The 21,780-nt window shown below is 46.1% G+C and overlaps 11 protein-coding genes across 11 annotated transcripts; 4 read left to right on the top strand and 7 right to left on the bottom strand.

Moving 5' to 3' along the window:
* The first annotated feature begins 4,535 nt into the window (after positions 1 to 4,535).
* LOC138373538 (uncharacterized) lies at positions 4,536 to 5,495 on the top strand. Its single transcript, XM_069339756.1, has one exon. It carries the CDS (start codon positions 4,536 to 4,538, stop codon positions 5,493 to 5,495), a length of 960 nt encoding a protein of 319 aa, XP_069195857.1.
* Positions 5,496 to 5,764: 269 nt separating this feature from the next.
* On the bottom strand, positions 5,765 to 6,657 carry LOC138373539 (antigen LPMC-61-like). The gene is made up of 2 exons (XM_069339757.1): positions 6,565 to 6,657; positions 5,765 to 5,998 (listed from the first exon to the last, which is right to left on the bottom strand). The coding sequence occupies exons 1-2, from the start codon at positions 6,655 to 6,657 to the stop codon at positions 5,765 to 5,767; spliced, it is 327 nt and encodes a 108-aa protein (XP_069195858.1).
* Positions 6,658 to 6,996: 339 nt separating this feature from the next.
* On the bottom strand, positions 6,997 to 7,497 carry LOC138373540 (antigen LPMC-61-like). The gene is made up of 2 exons (XM_069339758.1): positions 7,318 to 7,497; positions 6,997 to 7,230 (listed from the first exon to the last, which is right to left on the bottom strand). Exons 1-2 carry the CDS (start codon positions 7,495 to 7,497, stop codon positions 6,997 to 6,999), a joined length of 414 nt encoding a protein of 137 aa, XP_069195859.1.
* A 370-nt stretch (positions 7,498 to 7,867) lies between these two features.
* On the top strand, positions 7,868 to 9,247 carry LOC138373541 (uncharacterized). Its single transcript, XM_069339759.1, has 2 exons — positions 7,868 to 8,135; positions 8,310 to 9,247. The coding sequence occupies exons 1-2, from the start codon at positions 7,868 to 7,870 to the stop codon at positions 9,245 to 9,247; spliced, it is 1,206 nt and encodes a 401-aa protein (XP_069195860.1).
* Positions 9,248 to 10,607: 1,360 nt separating this feature from the next.
* On the bottom strand, positions 10,608 to 11,156 carry LOC138373542 (nuclear transcription factor Y subunit beta-like). The gene has a single exon (XM_069339760.1). The coding sequence runs from the start codon at positions 11,154 to 11,156 to the stop codon at positions 10,608 to 10,610; it is 549 nt and encodes a 182-aa protein (XP_069195861.1).
* Positions 11,157 to 12,530: 1,374 nt separating this feature from the next.
* On the bottom strand, positions 12,531 to 13,019 carry LOC138373543 (uncharacterized protein DDB_G0285291-like). Its single transcript, XM_069339761.1, has 2 exons — positions 12,897 to 13,019; positions 12,531 to 12,812 (listed from the first exon to the last, which is right to left on the bottom strand). Exons 1-2 carry the CDS (start codon positions 13,017 to 13,019, stop codon positions 12,531 to 12,533), a joined length of 405 nt encoding a protein of 134 aa, XP_069195862.1.
* A 70-nt stretch (positions 13,020 to 13,089) lies between these two features.
* Positions 13,090 to 14,953, top strand: LOC138373544 (uncharacterized). Its single transcript, XM_069339762.1, has 3 exons — positions 13,090 to 13,867; positions 14,016 to 14,261; positions 14,649 to 14,953. Exons 1-3 carry the CDS (start codon positions 13,090 to 13,092, stop codon positions 14,951 to 14,953), a joined length of 1,329 nt encoding a protein of 442 aa, XP_069195863.1.
* A 179-nt stretch (positions 14,954 to 15,132) lies between these two features.
* LOC138373545 (mediator of RNA polymerase II transcription subunit 15-like) lies at positions 15,133 to 17,588 on the bottom strand. The gene is made up of 5 exons (XM_069339763.1): positions 17,436 to 17,588; positions 16,645 to 16,809; positions 16,261 to 16,419; positions 15,843 to 15,965; positions 15,133 to 15,306 (listed from the first exon to the last, which is right to left on the bottom strand). The coding sequence occupies exons 1-5, from the start codon at positions 17,586 to 17,588 to the stop codon at positions 15,133 to 15,135; spliced, it is 774 nt and encodes a 257-aa protein (XP_069195864.1).
* A 231-nt stretch (positions 17,589 to 17,819) lies between these two features.
* Positions 17,820 to 18,215, bottom strand: LOC138373546 (uncharacterized protein DDB_G0285291-like). The gene has a single exon (XM_069339764.1). The coding sequence runs from the start codon at positions 18,213 to 18,215 to the stop codon at positions 17,820 to 17,822; it is 396 nt and encodes a 131-aa protein (XP_069195865.1).
* A 969-nt stretch (positions 18,216 to 19,184) lies between these two features.
* Positions 19,185 to 20,404, bottom strand: LOC138373547 (nuclear transcription factor Y subunit beta-like). The gene is made up of 3 exons (XM_069339765.1): positions 20,312 to 20,404; positions 19,982 to 20,125; positions 19,185 to 19,415 (listed from the first exon to the last, which is right to left on the bottom strand). The coding sequence occupies exons 1-3, from the start codon at positions 20,402 to 20,404 to the stop codon at positions 19,185 to 19,187; spliced, it is 468 nt and encodes a 155-aa protein (XP_069195866.1).
* Positions 20,405 to 20,951: 547 nt separating this feature from the next.
* LOC138373548 (putative uncharacterized protein FLJ45035) lies at positions 20,952 to 21,521 on the top strand. The gene has a single exon (XM_069339766.1). It carries the CDS (start codon positions 20,952 to 20,954, stop codon positions 21,519 to 21,521), a length of 570 nt encoding a protein of 189 aa, XP_069195867.1.
* Positions 21,522 to 21,780: the final 259 nt, after the last annotated feature.

Genomic DNA, 21,780 nt, shown 5'->3' on the forward strand with positions numbered 1-21,780 from the left:
AAACTAGGTATGATAGGGAAATAGGACTGGAGTGATTGCTGTAAACAACCGATGGCTCGAAAGGCAGGATCCAAGAAGCAATGCTCGATCCTGCAGACACAAATAAGTGAGTACAAAATAGGTGATTACACACACACCCAGGAAGCAGCTCAGTAAAAGCTGTCTAACTCCCAGGTACCTATTTACTGCTAGGTTACAGCGGCATCAGGGTGAAAGAAACTTTGCCCATTTGTTTCTGCCTGGTCCGGGAATCGAACCCGGGTCATAGAATTACGAGACCTGCGCGTTGTCCGCTCAGCTACCAGACCCCCCCCCCTTCCCTGTGAAAAAACAAGTTGACTGACAGTTGAGAGGCGGGCCCAAATAACCAGAGTTGAACCCCTGCAAGCACAACTAGGTGAATACACACACACACACACACACACACACACACACACACACACACACACACACACACACACACACACACACACACACACACACACACACACACACACACACACACACACACACACACACACACACACACGCAAGCACGAAATAATCGGAAACACAAAGCTCTCCCTTCACTTTTACAACGGCTTATTCCTTGAATTGAACCCAACATGAATTGTGGGATTTGCCGTTTTTTCTCTCGATTATTTTTTGTTATGTGAGCTGCTGTGAGGACGCGTCTCACCTGAGGTTTACCTGCAGGTAAACTCATCCCACCTTAGGTTTACCTGTGATATACCTACAATCAGTCTCATACCCCCTGAGGTTTACCTGAGGTTTACCTGCAGGTAAACTCATCTCACCTGAGGTTTACCTGCTGTTAGACTCATCGTACTTGAGGATCACCAACAGCCAGTTCCGATAGTTTGTTGAAGTCGGATTTTTCCAAGGTTTTGAGTATCTTCACGATTTAAAAAGTCTACTTCAAAATACACACAATTCTCGAAATATTTTGAAACAGGAGGCAACTTGCGTTTTCTTTACACATTCTCAATATATTTGGCTTTATTGATATGAACAAAATGAAAACAAAAATGGGAAACCTGAATAAACACGAGATATTTATTTTTACTAGCTGTACCCGCCACGCGTTGCTGTGGCTCAGTCTGGTTAAATCCAAAGAAAGAAAAGAGAAACGGTACGTTTCTAATATGTTTAATTTCATAATGTTTGTGGGTATACTACATTTGTTGTTGTTCCATTATCTGTGGAGATATAGAGATTGTCTGGTTTGCGGACTCTTGAACACGCAACATGTAATTGTCCCAATGAGAAGCAATCCGTGTCTAGATATAAACTGCACAATTCTAAAGATTGGCCCTGAGCTTTGTTGATGGTGATTGCAAACGACAATCGAATTGGAAATTACAATAACTTAAATTGAAATGCCATTCATAGGCATTTGGAATCATAGGAATGCGAGGAATGAGGACATCTTCACCTTTGAAAGATCCTGTCAAGATTGTTGCTTCTACGACGTTGCTTATTATTTTTTATTACAAGGCGTGTGGCGTTGCAAAGCTTTATCTGATTGATATTTCGCAATATGATAATTGGCACGCAGATTTTCAATTGTCTTACGTGTGATGGTATCCCTGGCAGATCGAGTGAATTAAAAAATTCAGTTGGATAACTAACCGCTTTATCTGCTTTCTCAACAGTGTCGACGGACTTGTATCGTGGAATTACAGGTAATGTTTCTCTGAAATCTCCTGCAAGCCATATTAATGCGTTCTCAAATTTGTCTGGTTTTTCCATGCAAATCTTGGAATGATCGATCAAGAGCCTCGAGCGATTTTTTATGGGCCATTGTGCATTCATCACAAACAATAAGTTTACATTTCTGCAATACTTTTCCCATGCCGGATGCTTTGGAAATGCTGCACGTGGGAATTTCTATGAATTGCATGTTCAACGGCAATTTCAAAGCCGAAGTAGGAGTTCTTCCACTTGTTAACAATGTCGCAGCTGTTCGGGACGATGCAAGAGCTAGGGTTATGCCATTTTGGAATCGAAATGCTGCCAGAATCAATTTAATTAGGAAGGATTTACAGTTCCTCCTGGCGCATCTTAGAAGATTTCTCCAAACTCGTTATTGACAGTTTTATTTATTTGATTGTAAATGCCTTTTCGCTCAAGCGTTAGCTTAGGAATATTTTATTGCACATACGACAACAAATCACTCGTGTTGTAATTGTGTTTACGACGCAATTCTACATCGAACGAAGCAACAGTAGATCGAGTCGGTAATGGCATTTCCAATTGATTTAGAACTTTGTTCGTGATTTCTAAGCACAAATCTGCAATCATTATTAACGCTTCGTTGTAGATTTTTGCTGTGAAATCCATGTTCATATTTGATTTTTCCTTCATATTCGACGAATAATATCTTCATCCATGTGCGATTTATATTTCTCCCATAACTCTGTTGGAGATAAAGAAGAGCCGGTGGTCAATATGATTGCAAACAATGCACGAATTTAATTTGGATGTGACGTGTTGGACGCGTCATTAATGCATACATCCCAGTGTTGGTCGTTCTTCAATAAATTCCGAGCTTAACATGCACTACGGAAAGTAGCATATGTTACGCCGTTGACAAATCTCAATGGCTGGAAAGACGTTGGACCGGGCACATTTACCAACAGCATGCGAAGAAAGAAGCATTCATCCTGATTAGGATGCACGGTGTATAGTCTGCCTATCGTAGTTTATTTGAATATGCCAGGTTGTCCGTCGACTCGCTCTCCTGGTTTGCGTTGTTCAAATGATTTTCTACTGGCATCCCAAGTGTAATACGTATGCACTTCCGAATACAGCAGTGATTTTGCAAACGCGTCATTTTGACCTAACGTTAAGAAAGCAGTTAACGTCGAAGCCGGTGGATTCATAGCTATTGTAAATTTGCAGCTGTGAAATAAACCTGATGTTCATTTTCTTGTTTTCAAAACAAAAACATACAATTGCACTAAAAAATAAGAACAGTTAAAAAAACGAAAAAAAAAATGAAAAAAGAAACAAATAAGCTATATTCACGAAATGAACGGTATGGTAAACAACTCAGATCAATTCCAATGCAACGTCACTCAAAATAATTAAAACAAAATGAAAATAAATCAAAATCTATGAAAATTCAATTTATCAATGCAATCGGAAACATTGAAATGGAATCATAATATATTTTGTATATCGTGTTGCTCTTACATGCAACAGATGGCGTTGTTTTTCAAAAAAACGCATGTTTTTACCTGTCACAGGTGTGGCATCTAAATAGTACGTATATAAAAACAAGCACGTATTCGAATGCAATGTTGTGTCAAAATTTCAAAGCAATCGGTAAAGAGGTTTCAAAGATTTCCCTCACATGAAAAACATCCGAAAAACACAGCTTTAAAAAAAAAAAACGTGTTTTTTCCTGTCACAGACGTGACATCTATATAGTATGTATACAAAAACACGCTCGGTTACAAAAGGAACGTTGTGTGTAAATTTCAAGGCAATCGGTGAAGAACTTTCGGAGATTAGCGATTTTGTACAAATGAACATTTCCATTTTTATTTATATAGATTACAAATTCATAAGCAATGGTGGGTTTCAATATATATATATATATATATATATATATATATATATATATATATATATATATATATATATATATATATATATATATTAAATTGTGTTTATAAGGGTGTTATCAGAAATATTGAGTGCTTTCTCTTTATTATGGAGAAAATAAGATTGAGAAGACCTGTCCACAACAGTGACAGTGTCTCACGTATACCGTCGATACGTTAGATATCTGTCAGATAGACAGTTGATAGAATTATTAGGATATGGAACGTCACACACATTTTTGGAACGTTACAAAAAATACTCCACTTTTTGCGTCACTAATTTTCTAGAGGTCCCGGGAAAGACGACAACAATATCATACCTTTTCCCTAGGCGCTGCATAATACATACACGGACTAAATTAATCCCAAGATTACGTATATTAGGACTAAGATTGCTTATCAATCTCTAGGCCAGGATATATTTGGAGGATGATAGAGATGTTGAAGATGTCATGATTATACCAAAATGTTGACTTTTTGAGCGCAACGGTTTGTAGTTTACATATCTTCTCTGTCGTTGCCATTTTTACAATTTTTTTTATGAGGATGGGGCAGCATTGAGAAGATTGAGAAGAAGTTCAAACACGCAAAATACACCCTTATCTCCACCGCCACAGAGAGGTTTACACAATGAGAAGAGGCTAAGGGAGTTAAAAAATCACATCACTTAATGATTGACGGAATCGCGGGGACATGGTAATGACATGAAATCCTCAAGAAATTGATTAGGTTGATAAAGAGGGCATGATCAGTGTTAGGCTACTTAGCAAATTAAGATATGGGAGGAAAATTGAGCACATATTGTTGAGTACTCCTCTGCCACTTACTGCTGGTATGTGTTCTCTTACACCACTTGCTGCTGGTATGTGTCCTCTCGTACCACCTGCTGCTGGTATGTGTCCTCTAACACCCCCTGCTGCTAGAATGTGTTCTCTTACACCACCTGCTGCTGGTATGTGTCCTCTTACACCACCTGCTGCTGGTATGTGTCTTCTTACACCACTTGCTGCTGGAATGTGTCCTCTTACACCACCTGCTGCTTATATGTGTCCTCTTACACCTCATGCTGCTGGCATGTGTTCTCTTACACCACTTGCTGCTGGTATGTGTCCTCTTACAACACCTGCTGCTGATATGTGTCCTCTTGTACCACCTGCTACTGGTAGGTGTCCTCTGACACTCCCTGCTGCTGGTATGTGTCCTATTACACATCCTGCTGCTGATATGTGTCCTTTTACACCATCTGCTGCTGGTATGTGTTCTCTTGTTCCAGCTGCTACTGGTGTGTGTCCTCTTACAACACCTGCTGCTGGAATGTGGCCTCTTGTACCACCTGCTGCTGGTATGTGTCCTCTTGTACCACCTGTTGCTAATATGTGTCCTCATGTACTACCTGCTGCTGGTATGTGTCCTCTAGTAAAACATGCTGTTGGTATGTCTCCTCTTACACCACCTGCTACTGGTATGTATCCTCTTACACCACCTGCTGCTGGTATGTGTCCTCTAGTAAAACATGCTGTTGGTATGTGCCCTCGTACACCACCTGCTGCTGGTGTGTGTCCTCTTACAACACCTGCTGCTGGTATGTGTCCTCTTGTACCACTCGTTGCTGGTATGTGTCATCTTACACCACTTGCTGTTGGTATGTGTCCTCTTGAACCACTTGCTGCTGGTATATGTCCTCTTACACCACCTGCTGCTGGCATGTGCCCTCTTACACCACCTGATGCTGGTATGTCTCGTCTTGTACCACTTGCTGCTGCTATGTGTCCCCTTGTACCACCTGCTGCTGGTATGTGTCCTCTTTCACAACCTGCTGGTGGTATGTGTCCTGTTGTACCAATCTGCTGCAGGAATATGTACTCTTATACCACCTGCTGTTAGCATGTGTCCTCTTGTACCACGTGCTGCTGGTATGTGTACTCTTTTGCCACCTGTTGCTGGTATGTGTCCTCTTGTTCCACTTGCTGCTGCTATGTGACCTCTTGAACCATCTGTTGCTGGTTTGTATCCTCTTGTACCACCTGCTGCTGGTATGTGTACTCTTGTACCATCTGCTGCTGGTATGTGTCCTCTTGTACCACATGCTGCTGGTATGTGTACTCTTGTACCATCTGCTGCTGGTATGTGTCCTCGTGTTCCACTTGCTGCTGCTATGTGACCTCTTGAACCATCTGTTGCTGGTTTGTATCCTCTTGTACCACCTGCTGCTGGTATGAGTACTCTTGTACCATCTGCTGCTGGTATGTGTCCTCCTGTACCACCTGCTGCTGGTATGTGTCCTCTTGTACCACCTGCTGCTGGTATCTGTCCTCTAGTTCCACCTGCTGTTGGTATGTGTCCTCTTGTATTACCTGCTGCTGGAATCTGTCCTCTTGTTCCACCTGCTGTTGGTATGTGTCCTCTTGTACCACCTGCTGCTGTTATGTGTCCTCTTGTACCACCTGCTGCTGGTATGTGTCCTCTTACACCTCCTGCTAGTGGTATGTGTCCTCTTGTACCAATCTGCTGCAGGAATATGTACTCTTATACCACCTGCTGTTAGCATGTGTCCTCTTGTACCACCTGCTGCTTGTATGTGTCCTCTTACACCTCCTACTGGTGGTATGTGTCCTCTTGTAACAATCTGCTGCAGGAATATGTACTCTTATACCACCTGCTGTTAGCATGTGTCCTCTTGTACCACGTGCTGCTGGTATGTGTAATCTTTTGCCACCTGTTGCTGGTATGTGTCCTCTTGTACCACGTGCTACTGGTATGTGTCCTCTTGTACCACCTGCTGCTGGTATGTGTCCTCGTTCACCAACTGCTGCTGGTATGTGTCTTCTTACAGCACCTGCTGCTGGTATGTGTCGTCTTGAACCATCTGTTGCTAGTATGTGTTTTCTTGTTCAACCTGCTGGTGGTATGTGTCCTCTTTCACCACCTGTTGCTAGTATCTGTTCTCTTGAACCATCTGTTGCTGGTATGTGTCCTCTTGTACCACCTGCTGCTGGTGTGAGTCCTCTTGTACCACTTGCTGCTGGTATGTGTCCTCTTGAACCATCAGTTGCTGTTATGCGTCCTCTTCTACCACCTGCTCCTGGTAAGTGTACTCTTGTACCACTTGCTGCTGGTATGTGTCCTCCTACACCACCTGCTGTTGGTATGTGTCCTCTTGTACCACCTGCTGCTGGTATGTGTCCTCTTGTACCACTTGCTGCTGGTATGTGTCCTCTTGAACCATCTGTTGCTGGTATGTGTTCTCTTTTAACACCTGTTGCTGGTATGTGTACTCTTGTACCATCTGCTGCTGGTATGTGTCCTCTTGTACCACATGCTGCTGGTATGTGTACTCTTGTACCATCTGCTGGTATTATGTGTCCTCTTGTTCCACATGCTGCTGCTATGTGACCTCTTGAACCATCTGTGGCTGGTTTGTATCCTCTTGTACCACCTGCTGCTGGTATGAGTACTCTTGTACCATCTGCTGCTGGTATGTGTCCTCTTGTACCACCTGCTGCTGGTATGAGTACTCTTGTACCATCTGCTGCTGGTATGTATCCTCTTGTAGCACCTGCTGCTGGTATGAGTACTCTTGTACCATCTGCTGCTGGTATGTGTCCTCCTGTACCACCTGCTGCTGATATGTGTCCTCTTGTATCACCTGCTACTGGTATGTGTACTCTTGTATCACCTGCTGCTGGTATGTGTACTCTTGTATCACCTGCTTTTGGTATGTGTATTCTTGTACCGTCTGTTGTTTGTATGTGTCCTCCTGTACCACCTGCTGCTGGTATGTGTCCTCTTGTACCACCTGTTGCTTGTACATGTAGTCTTGTACCACCTGCTGTTGGTATGTGTCCTCTTGTACCTTCTGTTGCTGGTATGTGTCCTTTTGAGCCATCTGTTGTTGGAATATGTCCTCTTGCACCACGTGATGCTGATATGTGTACTCTTTGCAACCTGTTGCTGGTATGTGTCCTCTTGTACCACCTGCTGCTGGTATGTGTCCTCTTACACCACCTGCTGCTGGTATGTGTCCTCTTACACCACCTGCTGCTGGTATGTGTCCTCTTGTACCACCTGCTGCTAGTATGTGTCATCTTACACCACCTGCTGCTGGTATGTGTCCTCTTGTACGACCTGCTGCTGGTATGTGTCCTCTTGTACCACCTGCTGCTGATATAAGTAGTCTTACACCACCTGTTTCTGGTATGTGTCCACTTACAACACCAGCTGCTAGTATGTGTCGTCTTGAATGATCTGTTGCTAGTATGTGTCCTCTTGTACCACCTGCTGCTGATATAAGTAGTCTTACACCACTTGTTTCTGGTATGTGTCCACTTACACCACCAGCTGCTGGTATGTGTCCTCTTGAACCATCTGTTGCTGGTATGTGTCCTCTTGTACAACGTGCTGCTGATATGTGTCCTCTTGTACCACCTGCTGCTGGTATGTGTCCTCTTTCACCACCTGCTGTTGGTATGTGTCCTCTTACACCACCTGCTGTTGTTATGTGTCCTCTTATACCACCTGATGTTGGTATGTGTCCTCTTGTACCATCTGCTGCTGTTGTGTGTCCTCTTGTTCCACATACTGCTGGTATGTGTCCTCTTGACCCATCTGTTGCTGTTTTGTGTCCTCTTACACCACCTGCTGTTGGTATGTGTCCTCTTGTACCACCTGCTACTATTGTGTGTCCTCTTACTCCACCAGTTGTTGGTATGTTTCCTCTTGTACCACCTGCTGGTGGTATGTGTACTCTTGTACCATCTGCTGCTGTTGTGTGTCCTCTTGTTCCACTTACTGATGGTATGTGTCCTCTTGAACCATCTGTTGCTGGTATGTGTTCTCTTGTACCACCTGCTGGTGGTATGTGTTCTCTTTCACCACCTGCTGCTGGCATGTGTCCTCTTACACCACCTGCTGCTGATATGTGTCCTCTTGTACCACCTGCTACTGGTAGGTGTCCTCTGACACTCCCTGCTGCTGGTATGTTTCCAATTACACATCCTGCTGCTGATATGTGTCCTTTTACACCATCTGCTGCTGGTATGTGTTCTCTTGTTCCAGCTGCTACTGGTGTGTGTCCTCTTACAACACCTGCTGCTGGAATGTGGCCTCTTGTACCACCTGCTGCTGGTATGTGTCCTCTTGTACCACCTGTTGCTAATATGTGTCCTCATGTACCACCTGCTGCTGGTATGTGTCCTCTAGTAAAACATGCTGTTGGTATGTCTCCTCTTACACCACCTGCTATTGGTATGTATCCTCTTACACCACCTGCTGTTGGTATGTGTCCTCTAGTAAAACATGTTGTTGGTTTGTGCCCTCGTACACCACCTGCTGCTGGTATGTGTCCTCTTGTACCACTCGTTGCTGGTATGTGTCGTCTTACACCACTTTCTGTTGGTATGTGTCCTCTTCAACCACCTGCTGCTGGTATGTGTCCTCTTACACCACCTGCTGCTGGCATGTGTCCTCTTACACCACCTGATGCTGGTATGTCTCGTCTTGTACCACTTGCTGCTGCTATGTGTCCTCTTGTACCACCTGCTGCTGGTATGTGTCCTCTTTCACCACCTGCTGGTGGTATGTGTCCTCTTGTACCAATCTGCTGCAGAAATATGTACTCTTATACCACCTGCTGTTAGCATGTGTCCTCTTGTACCACGTGCTGCTGGTATGTGTACTCTTTTGCCACCTGTTGCTGGTATGTGTCCTCTTGTTCCACTTGCTGCTGCTATGTGACCTCTTGAACCATCTGTTGCTGGTTTGTATCCTCTTGTACCACCTGCTGCTGGTATGGGTACTCTTGTACCATCTGCTGCTGGTATGTGTCCTCTTGTACCATTTGCTGCTGGTATGTGTCCTCTTGAACCATCTGTTGCTGGTATGTGTTCTCTTTTAACACCTGCTGCTGGTATGTGTTCTCTTTTAACACCTGCTGCTGGTATGTGTACTCTTGTACCATCTGCTGCTGGTATGTGTCCTCTTGTACCACATGCTGCTGGTATGTGTACTCTTGTACCATCTGCTGCTGGTATGTGTCCTCTTGTTCCACATGCTGCTGCTATGTGACCTCTTGAACCATCTGTTGCTGGTTTGTATCCTCTTGTACCACCTGCTGCTGGTATGAGTACTCTTGTACCATCTGCTGCTGGTATGTGTCCTCCTGTACCACCTGCTGCTGGTATGTGTCCTCTTGTATCACCTGCTGCTGGTATGTGTACTCTTGTATCACCTGCTGCTGGTATGTGTACTCTTGTATCACCTGCTTTTAGTATGTGTATTCTTGTACCATCTGTTGTTTGTATGTGTCCTCCTGTACCACCTGCTGCTGGTATGTGTCCTCTTGTACCACCTGTTGCTTGTATATGTAGTCTTGTACCACCTGCTGTTGGTATGTATCCTCTTGTACCTCCTGTTGCTGGTATGTGTCCTCTTGAACCATCTGTTGTTGGTATATGTCCTCTTGCACCACGTGATGCTGATATGTGTACTCTTTGCAACCTGTTGCTGGTATGTGTCCTCTTGTACCACCTGCTGCTGGTATGTTTTCTCTTGTACCACCTGCTGCTAGTATGTGTCATCTTACACCACCTGCTGCTGGTATGTGTCCTCTTGAACGACCTGCTGCTGGTATGTGTCCTCTTGTACCACCTGCTAGTGATATAAGTAGTCTTACACCACCTGTTTCTGGTATGTGTCCACTTACACCACCAGCTGCTAGTATGTGTCGTCTTGAATCATCTGTTGCTAGTATGTGTCCTCTTGTACCATTTGCTGCTGATATAAGTAGTCTTACACCACCTGTTTCTGGTATGTGTCCACTTACACCACCAGCTGCTGGTATGTATCCTTTTGAACCATCTGTTGCTGGTATGTGTCCTCTTGTACAACGTGCTGCTGGTATGTGTCCTCATGTACCACCTGCTGCTGGTATGTGTCCTCTAGTAAAACATGCTGTTAATATGTCTCCTCTTACACCACCTGCTACTGGTATGCATCCTCTTACACCACCTGTTGTTGGTATGTGTCCTCTAGTAAAACATGCTGTTGGTATGTGCCCTCGTACACCACCTGCTGCTGGTATGTGTCCTCTTGTACCACTCGTTGCTGGTATGTGTCGTCGTACACCACCTGCTGCTGGTATGTGTCCTCTTGTATCACCTGCTGCTGGTATGTGTACTCTTGTATCACCTGCTTTCGGTATGTGTATTCTTGTACCATCTGTTGTTTGTATGTGTCCTCCTGTACCACCTGATGCTGGTATGTGTCCTCCTGTACCACCTGCTGCTGGTATGTGTCCTCTTGTATCACCTGCTGGTGGTATGTGTACTCTTGTATCACCTGCTGCTGGTATGTGTACTCTTGTATCACCTGCTTTTGGTATTTGTATTCTTGTACCATTTGTTGTTTGTATGTGTCCTCCGTTACCACCTGCTGCTGGTATGTGTCCTCTTGTACCACCTGTTGCTTGTATATGTAGTCTTCTACCACCTGCTGTTGGTATGTGTCCTCTTTTACTTCCTGTTGCTGGTATGTGTCCTCTTGAACCATCTGTTGTTGGTATATGTCCTCTTGCACCACGTGATGCTAATATGTGTACTCTTTGCAACCTGTTGCTGGTATGTGTCATCTTGTACCACCTGCTGCTGGTATGTGTTCTCTTACACCACCTGCTGCTGGTATGTGTCCTCTTGTACCACCTGCTGCTAGTATGTGTCATCTTACACCACCTGCTGCTGGTATGTGTCCTCTTGTACGACCTGCTGCTGGTATGTGTCCTCTTGTACCACGTGCTGCTGATATAAGTAGTCTTACACCACCTGTTTCTGGTATGTGTCCACTTACACCACCAGCTGCTAGTATGTGTCGTCTTGAATCATCTGTTGCTAGTATGTGTCCTCTTGTACCACCTGCTGCTGATATAAGTAGTCTTACACCACCTGTTTAAGGTATGTGTCCACTTACACCACCAGCTGCTGGTATGTGTCCTCTTGAACCATCTGTTGCTGGTATGTGTCCTCTTGTACAACGTGCTGCTGGTATGTGTCCTCTTGTACTACCTGCTGCTGGTATGTGTCCTCTTTCACCACCTGCTGTTGGTATGTGTCCTCTTACACCACCTGCTGTTGTTATGTGTCCTCTTATAACACCTGTTTTTGGTATGTGTCCTCTTGTACCATCTGCTGCTGTTGTGTGTCCTCTTGTTCCACTTACTGCTGGTATGTGTCCTCTTGACCCATCTGTTGCTGTTTTGTGTCATCTTACACCATGCACTTGCTGTTGGTATGTGTCCTCTTACACCACCTGCTGTTGGTATGTGTCCTCTTGTACCACCTGCTACTATTGTGTGTCCTCTTACTCCACGAGTTGTTGGTATGTTTCCTCTTGTACCACCTGCTGGTGGTATGTGTACTCTTGTACCATCTGCTGCTGTTGTGTGTCCTCTTGTTCCACTTACTGATGGTATGTGTCCTCTTGAACCATCTGTTGCTGGTATGTGTTCTCTTGTACCACCTGCTGGTGGTATGTGTTCTCTTTCACCACCTGCTGCTGGCATATGTCCTCTTACACCACCTGCTGCTGATATGTGTCCTCTTGTACCACCTGCTACTGGTAGGTGTCCTCTGACACTCCCTGCTGCTGGTATGTTTCCAATTACACATCCTGCTGCTGATATGTGTCCTTTTACACCATCTGCTTCTGGTATGTGTTCTCTTGTTCCAGCTGCTTCTGGTATGTGTCCTCTTACAACACCTGCTGCTGGAATGTGGCCTCTTGTACCACCTGCTGCTGGTATGTGTCCTCTTGTACCACCTGTTGCTAATATGTGTCCTCATGTACCACCTGCTGCTGGTATGTGTCCTCTAGTAAAACATGCTGTTAATATGTCTCCTCTTACACCACCTGCTACTGGTATGTATCCTCTTACACCACCTGCTGTTGGTATGTGTCCTCTAGTAAAACATGCTGTTGGTTTGTGCCCTCGTACACCACCTGCTGCTGGTATGTGTCCTCTTGTACCACTCGTTGCTGGTATGTGTACTCTTGTATCACCTGCTGCTGGTATGTGTACTCTTGTATCACCTGCTTTTGGTATGTGTATTCTAGTACCATCTGTTGTTTGTATGTGTCCTCCTGTACCACCTGCTGCTGGTATGTGTCCTCCTGTACCACCTGCTGCTGGTATGTGTCCTCTTGTATCACCGGCTGCTGGTATGTGTACTCTTGTATCACCTGCTTTTGTTATGTGTATTATTGTACCATCTGTTGTTTGTATGTGTCCTCCTGTACCACCTGCTGCTGGTATGTGTCCTCTTGTACCACCTGTTGCTTGTATATGTAGTCTTGTACCACCTGCTGTTGGTATGTGTCCTCTTGTACCTCCTGTTGCTGGTATGTGTCCTCTTGAACCATCTGTTGTTGGTATATGTCCTCTTGCACCACGTGATGCTGATATGTGTACTCTTTGCAACCTGTTGCTGGTATGTGTCCTCTTGTACCACCTGCTGCTGGTATGTGTTCTCTTACACCACATGCTGCTGGTATGTGTCCTCTTGTACCACCTGCTGCTAGTATGTGTCATCTTACACCACCTGCTGCTGGTATGTGTCCTCTTGTACGACCTGCTGCTGGTATGTGTCCTCTTTTACCACCTGCTGCTGATATAAGTAGTCTTACACCACCTGTTTCTGGTATGTGTCCACTTACACCACCAGCTGCTAGTATGTGTCGTCTTGAATCATCTGTTGCTAGTATGTGTCCTCTTGTACCACCTGCTGCTGATATAAGTAGTCTTACACCACCTGTTTCTGGTATGTGTCCACTTACACCACCAGCTGCTGGTATGTGTCCTCTTGAACCATCTGTTGCTGGTATGTGTCCTCTTGTACAACGTGCTGCTGGTATGTGTCCTCTTGTACCACCTGCTGCTGATATAAGTAGTCTTACACCACCTGTTTCTGATATGTGTCCACTTACACCACCTGTTTCTGGTATGTGTCCACTTACACCACCAGCTGCTGGTATGTGTCCTCTTGAACCATCTGTTGCTGGTATGTGTCCTCTTGTACAACGTGCTGCTGGTATGTGTCCTCTTGTACCACCTGCTGCTGGTATGTGTCCTCTTTCACCACATGCTGTTGGTATGTGTCCTCTTACACCACCTGCTGATGTTATGTGTCCTCTTATACCACCAGTTGTTGGTATGTGTCCTCTTGTACCATCTGCTGCTGTTGTGTGTCCTTTTGTTCCACTTACTGCTGGTATGTGTCCTCTTGACCCATCTGTTGCTGTTTTGTGTCCTCTTACACCATGCACTTGCTGTTGGTATGTGTCCTCCTACACCACCTGCGGTTGGTATGTGTCCTCTTGTACCACCTGCTACTATTGTGTGTCCTCTTACTCCACCAGTTGTTGGTATGTTTCCTCTTGTACCACCTGCTGCTGGTATGTGTACTCTTGTACCATCTGCTGCTGTTGTGTGTCCTCTTGATCCACTTACTGATGGTATGTCTCCTCTTGAACCATCTGTTGCTGGTATGTGTTCTCTTGTACCACCTGCTGGTGGTATGTGTTCTCTTTCACCACCTGCTGCTGGCATGTGTCCTCTTACACCACCTGCTGCTGATATGTCTCCTCTTGTACCACATGCTACTGGTAGGTGTCCTTTGACACTCCCTGCTGCTGGTATGTGTCCAATTACACATCCTGCTGTTGATATGTGTTCTTTTACACCATCTGCTGCTGGCATGTGTTCTCTTGTTCCAGCTGCTACTGGTATGTGTCCTCTTACAACACCTGCTGCGGGAATGTAGCCTCTTGTACCACCTGCTGCTGGTATGTGTCCTCTTGTACCACCTGTTGCTAATATGTGACCTCATGTACCACCTGCTGCTGGTATGTGTCCTCTAGTAAAACATGCTGTTGTTATGTCTCCTCATACACCACCTGGTACTGGTATGTATCCTCTTACACCACCTGCTGTTGGTGTGTGTCCTCTAGTAAAACATGCTGTTGGTATGTGCCCTCGTACACCACCTGCAGCTGGTATGTGTCCTCTTGTACCACTCGTTGCTGGTATGTGTCGTCTTATACCACTTGCTGTTGGTATGTGTCCTTTTGAACCACCTGCTGCTGGTATGTGTCCTCTTACACCACCTGCTGCTGGCATGTGTCCTCTTACACCACCTGATGCTGATATGTCTCGTCTTGCACCACTTGCTGCTGCTATGTGTCCTCTTGTACCACCTGCTGCTGGTATGTTTCCTCTTTCACCACCTGCTGGTGGTATGTGTCCTCTTGTACCAATCTGCTGCAGGAATATGTACTCTTATACCACCTGCTGTTAGCATGTGTCCTCTTGTACCACATGCTGCTGGTATGTGTCCTCTTGTACCACATGCTGCTGGTATGTGTACTCTTGTACCATCTGCTGCTGGTATGTGTCCTCTTGTACCACATGCTGCTGGTATGTGTACTCTTGTACCATCTGCTGCTGGTATGTGTCCTCTTGTTCCACTTGCTGCTGCTATGTGACCTCTTGAACCATCTGTTGCTGGTTTGTATCCTCTTGTACCACCTGCTGCTGGTATGAGTACTCTTGTACCATCTGCTGCTGGTATGTGTCCTCCTGTACCACCTGTTGCTGGTATGTGTCCTCTTGTATTACCTGCTGCTGGAATCTGTCCTCTTGTTCCACCTGCTGTTGGTATGTGTCCTCTTGTACCACTTGCTGCTGTTATGTGTCCTCTTGTATCACCTGCTGCTGGTATGTGTCCTCTTACACCTCCTGCTAGTGGTATGTGCCCTCTTGTACCAATCTGCTGCAGGAATATGTACTCTTATACCACCTGCTGTTAGCATGTGTCCTCTTGTACCACCTGCTGCTGGTATGTGTCCTCTTACACCTCCTGCTGGTGGTATGTGTCCTCTTGTACCAATCTGCTGCAGGAATATGTACTCTTATACCACCTGCTGTTAGCATGTGTCCTCTTGTACCACGTGCTGCTGGTATGTGTACTCTTTTGCCACCTGTTGCTGGTATGTGTCCTCTTGTACCACGTGCTACTGGTATGTTTCCTCTTGTACCACCTGCTGCTGGTATGTGTCCTCGTTCACCAACTGCTGCTGGTATGTGTCCTCTTACACAACCTACTGCTGGTATGTGTTTTCTTGTACCACCTGCTGGTGGTATGTGTCCTCTTTCACCACCTGTTGCTAGTATCTGTTCTCTTGAACCATCTGTTGCTGGTATGTGTCCTCTTGTACCACCTGCTGCTGGTGTGAGTCCTCTTGAACCATCTGTTGCTGGTATGTGTCCTCTTGTACCACCTGCTGCTGGTATGTGTCCTCTTGTACCACCTGTTGCTAATATGTGACCTCATGTACCACCTGCTGCTGGAATGTGTCCTCTAGTAAAACATGCTGTTGTTATGTCTCCTCATACACCACCTGGTACTGGTATGTATCCTCTTACACAACCTGCTGTTGGTGTGTGTCCTCTAGTAAAACATGCTGTTGGTATGTGCCCTCGTACACCACCTGCAGCTGGTATGTGTCCTCTTGTACCACTCGTTGCTGGTATGTGTCGTCTTATACCACTTGCTGTTGGTATGTGTCCTTTTGAACCACCTGCTGCTGGTATGTGTCCTCTTACACCACCTGCTGCTGGCATGTGTCCTCTTACACCACCTGATGCTGATATGTCTCGTCTTGCACCACTTGCTGCTGCTATGTGTCCTCTTGTACCACCTGCTGCTGGTATGTTTCCTCTTTCACCACCTGCTGGTGGTATGTGTCCTCTTGTACCAATCTGCTGCAGGAATATGTACTCTTATACCACCTGCTGTTAGCATGTGTCCTCTTGTACCACATGCTGCTGGTATGTGTCCTCTTGTACCACATGCTGCTGGTATGTGTACTCTTGTACCATCTGCTGCTGGTATGTGTCCTCTTGTACCACATGCTGCTGGTATGTGTACTCTTGTACCATCTGCTGCTGGTATGTGTCCTCTTGTTCCACTTGCTGCTGCTATGTGACCTCTTGAACCATCTGTTGCTGGTTTGTATCCTCTTGTACCACCTGCTGCTGGTATGAGTACTCTTGTACCATCTGCTGCTGGTATGTGTCCTCCTGTACCACCTGTTGCTGGTATGTGTCCTCTTGTATTACCTGCTGCTGGAATCTGTTCTCTTGTTCCACCTGCTGTTGGTATGTGTCCTCTTGTACCACTTGCTGCTGTTATGTGTCCTCTTGTATCACCTGCTGCTGGTATGTGTCCTCTTACACCTCCTGCTAGTGGTATGTGCCCTCTTGTACCAATCTGCTGCAGGAATATGTACTCTTATACCACCTGCTGTTAGCATGTGTCCTCTTGTACCACCTGCTGCTGGTATGTGTCCTCTTACACCTCCTGCTGGTGGTATGTGTCCTCTTGTACCAATCTGCTGCAGGAATATGTACTCTTATACCACCTGCTGTTAGCATGTGTCCTCTTGTACCACGTGCTGCTGGTATGTGTACTCTTTTGCCACCTGTTGCTGGTATGTGTCCTCTTGTACCACGTGCTACTGGTATGTTTCCTCTTGTACCACCTGCTGCTGGTATGTGTCCTCGTTCACCAACTGCTGCTGGTATGTGTCCTCTTACACCACCTACTGCTGGTATGTGTTTTCTTGTACCACCTGCTGGTGGTATGTGTCCTCTTTCACCACCTGTTGCTAGTATCTGTTCTCTTGAACCATCTGTTGCTGGTATGTGTCCTCTTGTACCACCTGCTGCTGGTGTGAGTCCTCTTGAACCATCTGTTGCTGGTATGTGTCCTCTTGTACCACCTGCTGCTGGTATGTGTCCTCTTGTACCACTTGCTGCTGGTATGTGTCCTCTTGAACCATCTGTTGCTGGTACGTGTCCTCTTCTACCACCTGCTGCTGGTAAGTGTACTCTTGTACCATCTGCTGCTGGTATGTGTCCTCTTGAACCATCTGTTTCTGGAATGTGCCCTCTTGTACCACCTGCTGCTAGTATGTGTCCTCCTGTACCACCTGCTGCTGGTATGTGTACTCTTCTACCATCTGCTGCTGGAATGTGTCCTCTTCTTCCACCTGTTGTTGGTATGTGTCCTCTTGTCCCATGTGCTGCTGTTATATGTCCTCTTGTTCCACCTGTTGTTGGTATGTGTCCTCTTGAACCACCTACTGCTGGTATGTGTCCTTTTACACCACCTGTTGCTGGTATGTGTCGTGTTGAACCATCTGTTGCTGGTATGTGTCCTCTTGTACCACCTGCTGGTATGTGTACTCCTGTACTATCTGCTGCTGGTATGTGTCCTCTGGTATCACCTGCTGCTGGTATGTGTCCTCTTGTACCATCTGCTGCTGGAATTTATCTTCTTGTTCCACTTGCTGCTGGTATGTGTCCTCTTTTAACCCTTGCTGCTGGTATGTGTACTCTTGTATCACCTGCTGCTGGTATGTGTATTCTTGTACCATCTGTTGTTTGTATGTGTCCTCTTGTACCACCTGTTGCTTGTATATGTAGTCTTGTACCACCTGTTGTTGGTATGTGTCCTCTTGTACCTCCTGTTGCTGGTATGTGTCCTCTTGATCCATCTGTTGTTGGTATATGTCCTCTTGCACCACGTGATGCTGATATGTGTACTCTTTGCAACCTGTTGCTGGTATGTGTCCTCTTGTACCACCTGCTGCTGGTATGTGTCCTCTTACACCACCTGCTGCTGGTATGTGTCCTCTTGTACCACCTGCTGCTAGTATGTGTCATCTTACACCACCTGCTGTTGGTATGTGTCCTCTTGTACGACCTGCTGCTGGTATGTGTCCTCTTGTACCACCTGCTGCTGATATAAGTAGTCTTACACCACCTGTTTCTGGTATGTGTCCACTTACACCACCAGCTGCTAGTATGTGTCGTCTTGAATCATCTGTTGCTAGTATGTGTCCTCTTGTACCACCTGCTGCTGATATAAGTAGTCTTACACCACCTGTTTCTGGTATGTGTCCACTTACACCACCAGCTGCTGGTATGTGTCCTCTTGAACCATCTGTTGCTGGTATGTGTCCTCTTGTACAACGTGCTGCTGGTATGTGTCCTCTTGTACCACCTGCTGCTGGTATGTGTCCTCTTACACCTCCTGCTGGTGGTATGTGTCCTCTTGTACCAATCTGCTGCATGAATATGTACTCTTATACCACCTGCTGTTAGCATGTGTCCTCTTGTACCACGTGCTGCTGGTATGTGTACTCTTTTGCCACCTGTTGCTGGTATGTATCCTCTTGTACCACGTGCTACTGGTATGTGTCCTCTTGTACCACCTGCTTCTGGTATGTGTACTCTTTTGCCACCTGTTGCTGGTATGTGTCCTCTTGTTCCACTTGCTGCTGCTATGTGACCTCTTGAACCATCTGTTGCTGGTTTGTATCCTCTTGTACCACCTGCTGCTGGTATGTGTACTCTTGTACCATCTGCTGCTGGTATGTGTCCTCTTGTACCACATGCTGCTGGTATGTGTACTCTTGTACCATCTGCTGCTGGTATGTGTAATCTTGTTCCACTTGCTGCTGCTATGTGAACTCTTGAACCATCTGTTGCTGGTCTGTATCCTCTTGTACCACCTGCTGCTGGTATGAGTACTCTTGTACCATCTGCTGCTGGTATGTGTCCTGTACCACCTGCTGCTGGTATGTGTCCTCTTGTACCACCTGCTGCTGGTATCTGTCCTCTTGTTCCACCTGCTGTTGGTATGTGTCCTCTTGTATTACCTGCTGCTGGAATATGTCCTCTTGTTCCACCTGCTGTTGGTATGTGTCCTCTTGTACCACCTGCTGCTGTTATGTGTCCTCTTGTATCACCTGCTGCTGGTATGTGTCCTCTTACACCTCCTGCTGGTGGTATGTGTCCTCTTGTACCAATCTGCTGCATTAATATGTACTCTTATACCACCTGTTGTTAGCATGTGTCCTCTTGTACCACCTGCTGCTGGTATGTGTCCTCTTACACCTCCTGCTGGTGGTATGTGTCCTCTTGTACCAATCTGCTGCAGGAATATGTACTCTTATACCACCTGCTGTTAGCATGTGTCCTCTTGTACCACGTGCTACTGGTATGTTTCCTCTTGTACCACCTGCTGCTGGTATGTGTCCTCGTTCACCAACTGCTGCTGGTATGTGTCCTCTTACACCACCTACTGCTGGTATGTGTCTTCTTACAGCACCTGCTGCTGGTATGTGTCGTCTTGAACCATCTGGTGCTAGTATGTGTTTTATTTTACCACCTGCTGGTGGTATGTGTCCTCTTTCACTACCTGTTGCTAGTATCTGTTCTCTTGAACCATCTGTTGCTGGTATGTGTCCTCTTATACCACCTGCTGCTGGTGTGAGTCCTCTTGTACCACTTGCTGCTGGTATGTGTCCTCTTGAACCATCAGTTGCTGGTATGTGTCCTCTTCTACCACCTGCTGCTGGTAAGTGTACTCTTGTACCACTTGCTGCTGGTATGTGTCCTCCTACACCACCTGCTGTTGGTATGTGTCCTCTTGTACCACCTGCTGCTGGTATGTGTCCTCTTGTACCACTTGCTGCTGGTATGTGTCCTCCTGTACCATCTGCTGCTGGTATGTGTCCTCTTGAACCATCTGTTTCTGGTATGTGTCCTCTTGTACCACCTGCTGCTAGTATGTGTCCTCCTGTACCACCTGCTGCTGGTATGTGTACTCTTCTACCATCTGCTGCTGGAATGTGTCCTCTTCTTCCACCTGTTGTTGGTATGTGTCCTCTTGTACCATGTGCTGCTGTTAAATGTCCTCTTGTTCCACCTGTTGTTGGTATGTGTCCTCTTGAACCACCTACTGCTGGTATGTGTCCTTTTACACTACCTGTTGCTGGTATGTGTCGTGTTGAACCATCTGTTGCTGGTATGTGTCCTCTTGTACCACCTGCTGGTATGTGTACTCTTGTACCATCTGCTGCTGTTATGTGTCCTCTGGGTTCACCTGCTGCTGGTATGTGTCCTCTTGTACCATCTGCTGCTGGAATTTGTCTTCTTGTTCCACTTGCTGCTGGTATGTGTCCTCTTTTAACACCTGCTGCTGGTATGTGTACTCTTGTATCACCTGCTGCTGGTATGTGTATTCTTGTACCACCTGTTGTTTGTATGTGTCCTCTTTAACCATCTGTTGCTTGTATATGTAGTCTTGTACCACCTGCTGTTGGTATGTGTCCTCTTGTACCTCCTGTTGCTGGTATGTGTCCTCTTGATCCATCTGTTGTTGGTATATGTCCTCTTGCACCACGTGATGCTGATATGTGTAATCTTTGCAACCTGTTGCTAGCATGTGTCCTCTTGTACCACCTGCTGCTGGTATGTGTCCTCTTACACCACCTGCTGCTGGTATGTGTCCTCTTGTACCACCTGCTGCTAGTATGTGTCATCTTACACCACCTGCTGCTGGTATGTGTCCTCTTGTACGACCTGCTGCTGGTATGTGTCCTCTTGTACCACCTGCTGCTGATATAAGTAGTCTTACACCACCTGTTTCTGGTATGTGTCCACTTACACCACCAGCAGCTAGTATGTGTCCACTTACACCACCAGCAGCTAGTATGTGTCGTCTTGAATCATCTGTTGCTAGTATGTGTCCTCTTGTACCACCTGCTGCTGATATAAGCAGTCTTACACCACCTGTTTCTGGTATGTGTCCACTTACACCACCAGCTGCTGGTATGTGTCCTCTTGAACCATCTGTTGCTGGTATGTGTTCTCTTGTACAACGTGCTGCTGGTATGTGTCCTCTTGTACCACCTGCTGCTGGTATGTGTCCTCTTACACCTCCTGCTGGTGGTATGTGTCCTCTTGTACCAATCTGCTGCAGGAATATGTACTCTTATACCACCTGCTGTTAGCATGTGTCCTCTTGTACCACGTGCGGCTGGTATGTGTACTCTTTTGCCACCTGTTGCTGGTATGTGTCCTCTTGTACCACGTGCTACTGGTATGTGTCCTCTTGTACCACCTGCTGCTGGTATGTGTCCTCGTTCACCAACTGCTGCTGGTATGTGTCCTCTTGTACCACCTGCTGCTGGTATGTGTCCTCTTGTACCACCTGTTGCTAATATGTGACCTCATGTACCACCTGCTGCTGGTATGTGTCCTCTAGTAAAA

The sequence above is a fragment of the Procambarus clarkii genome, chromosome 42 (assembly GCF_040958095.1).
Source record: "Procambarus clarkii isolate CNS0578487 chromosome 42, FALCON_Pclarkii_2.0, whole genome shotgun sequence".
Taxonomy (NCBI): Eukaryota; Metazoa; Arthropoda; class Malacostraca; order Decapoda; family Cambaridae; genus Procambarus; species Procambarus clarkii.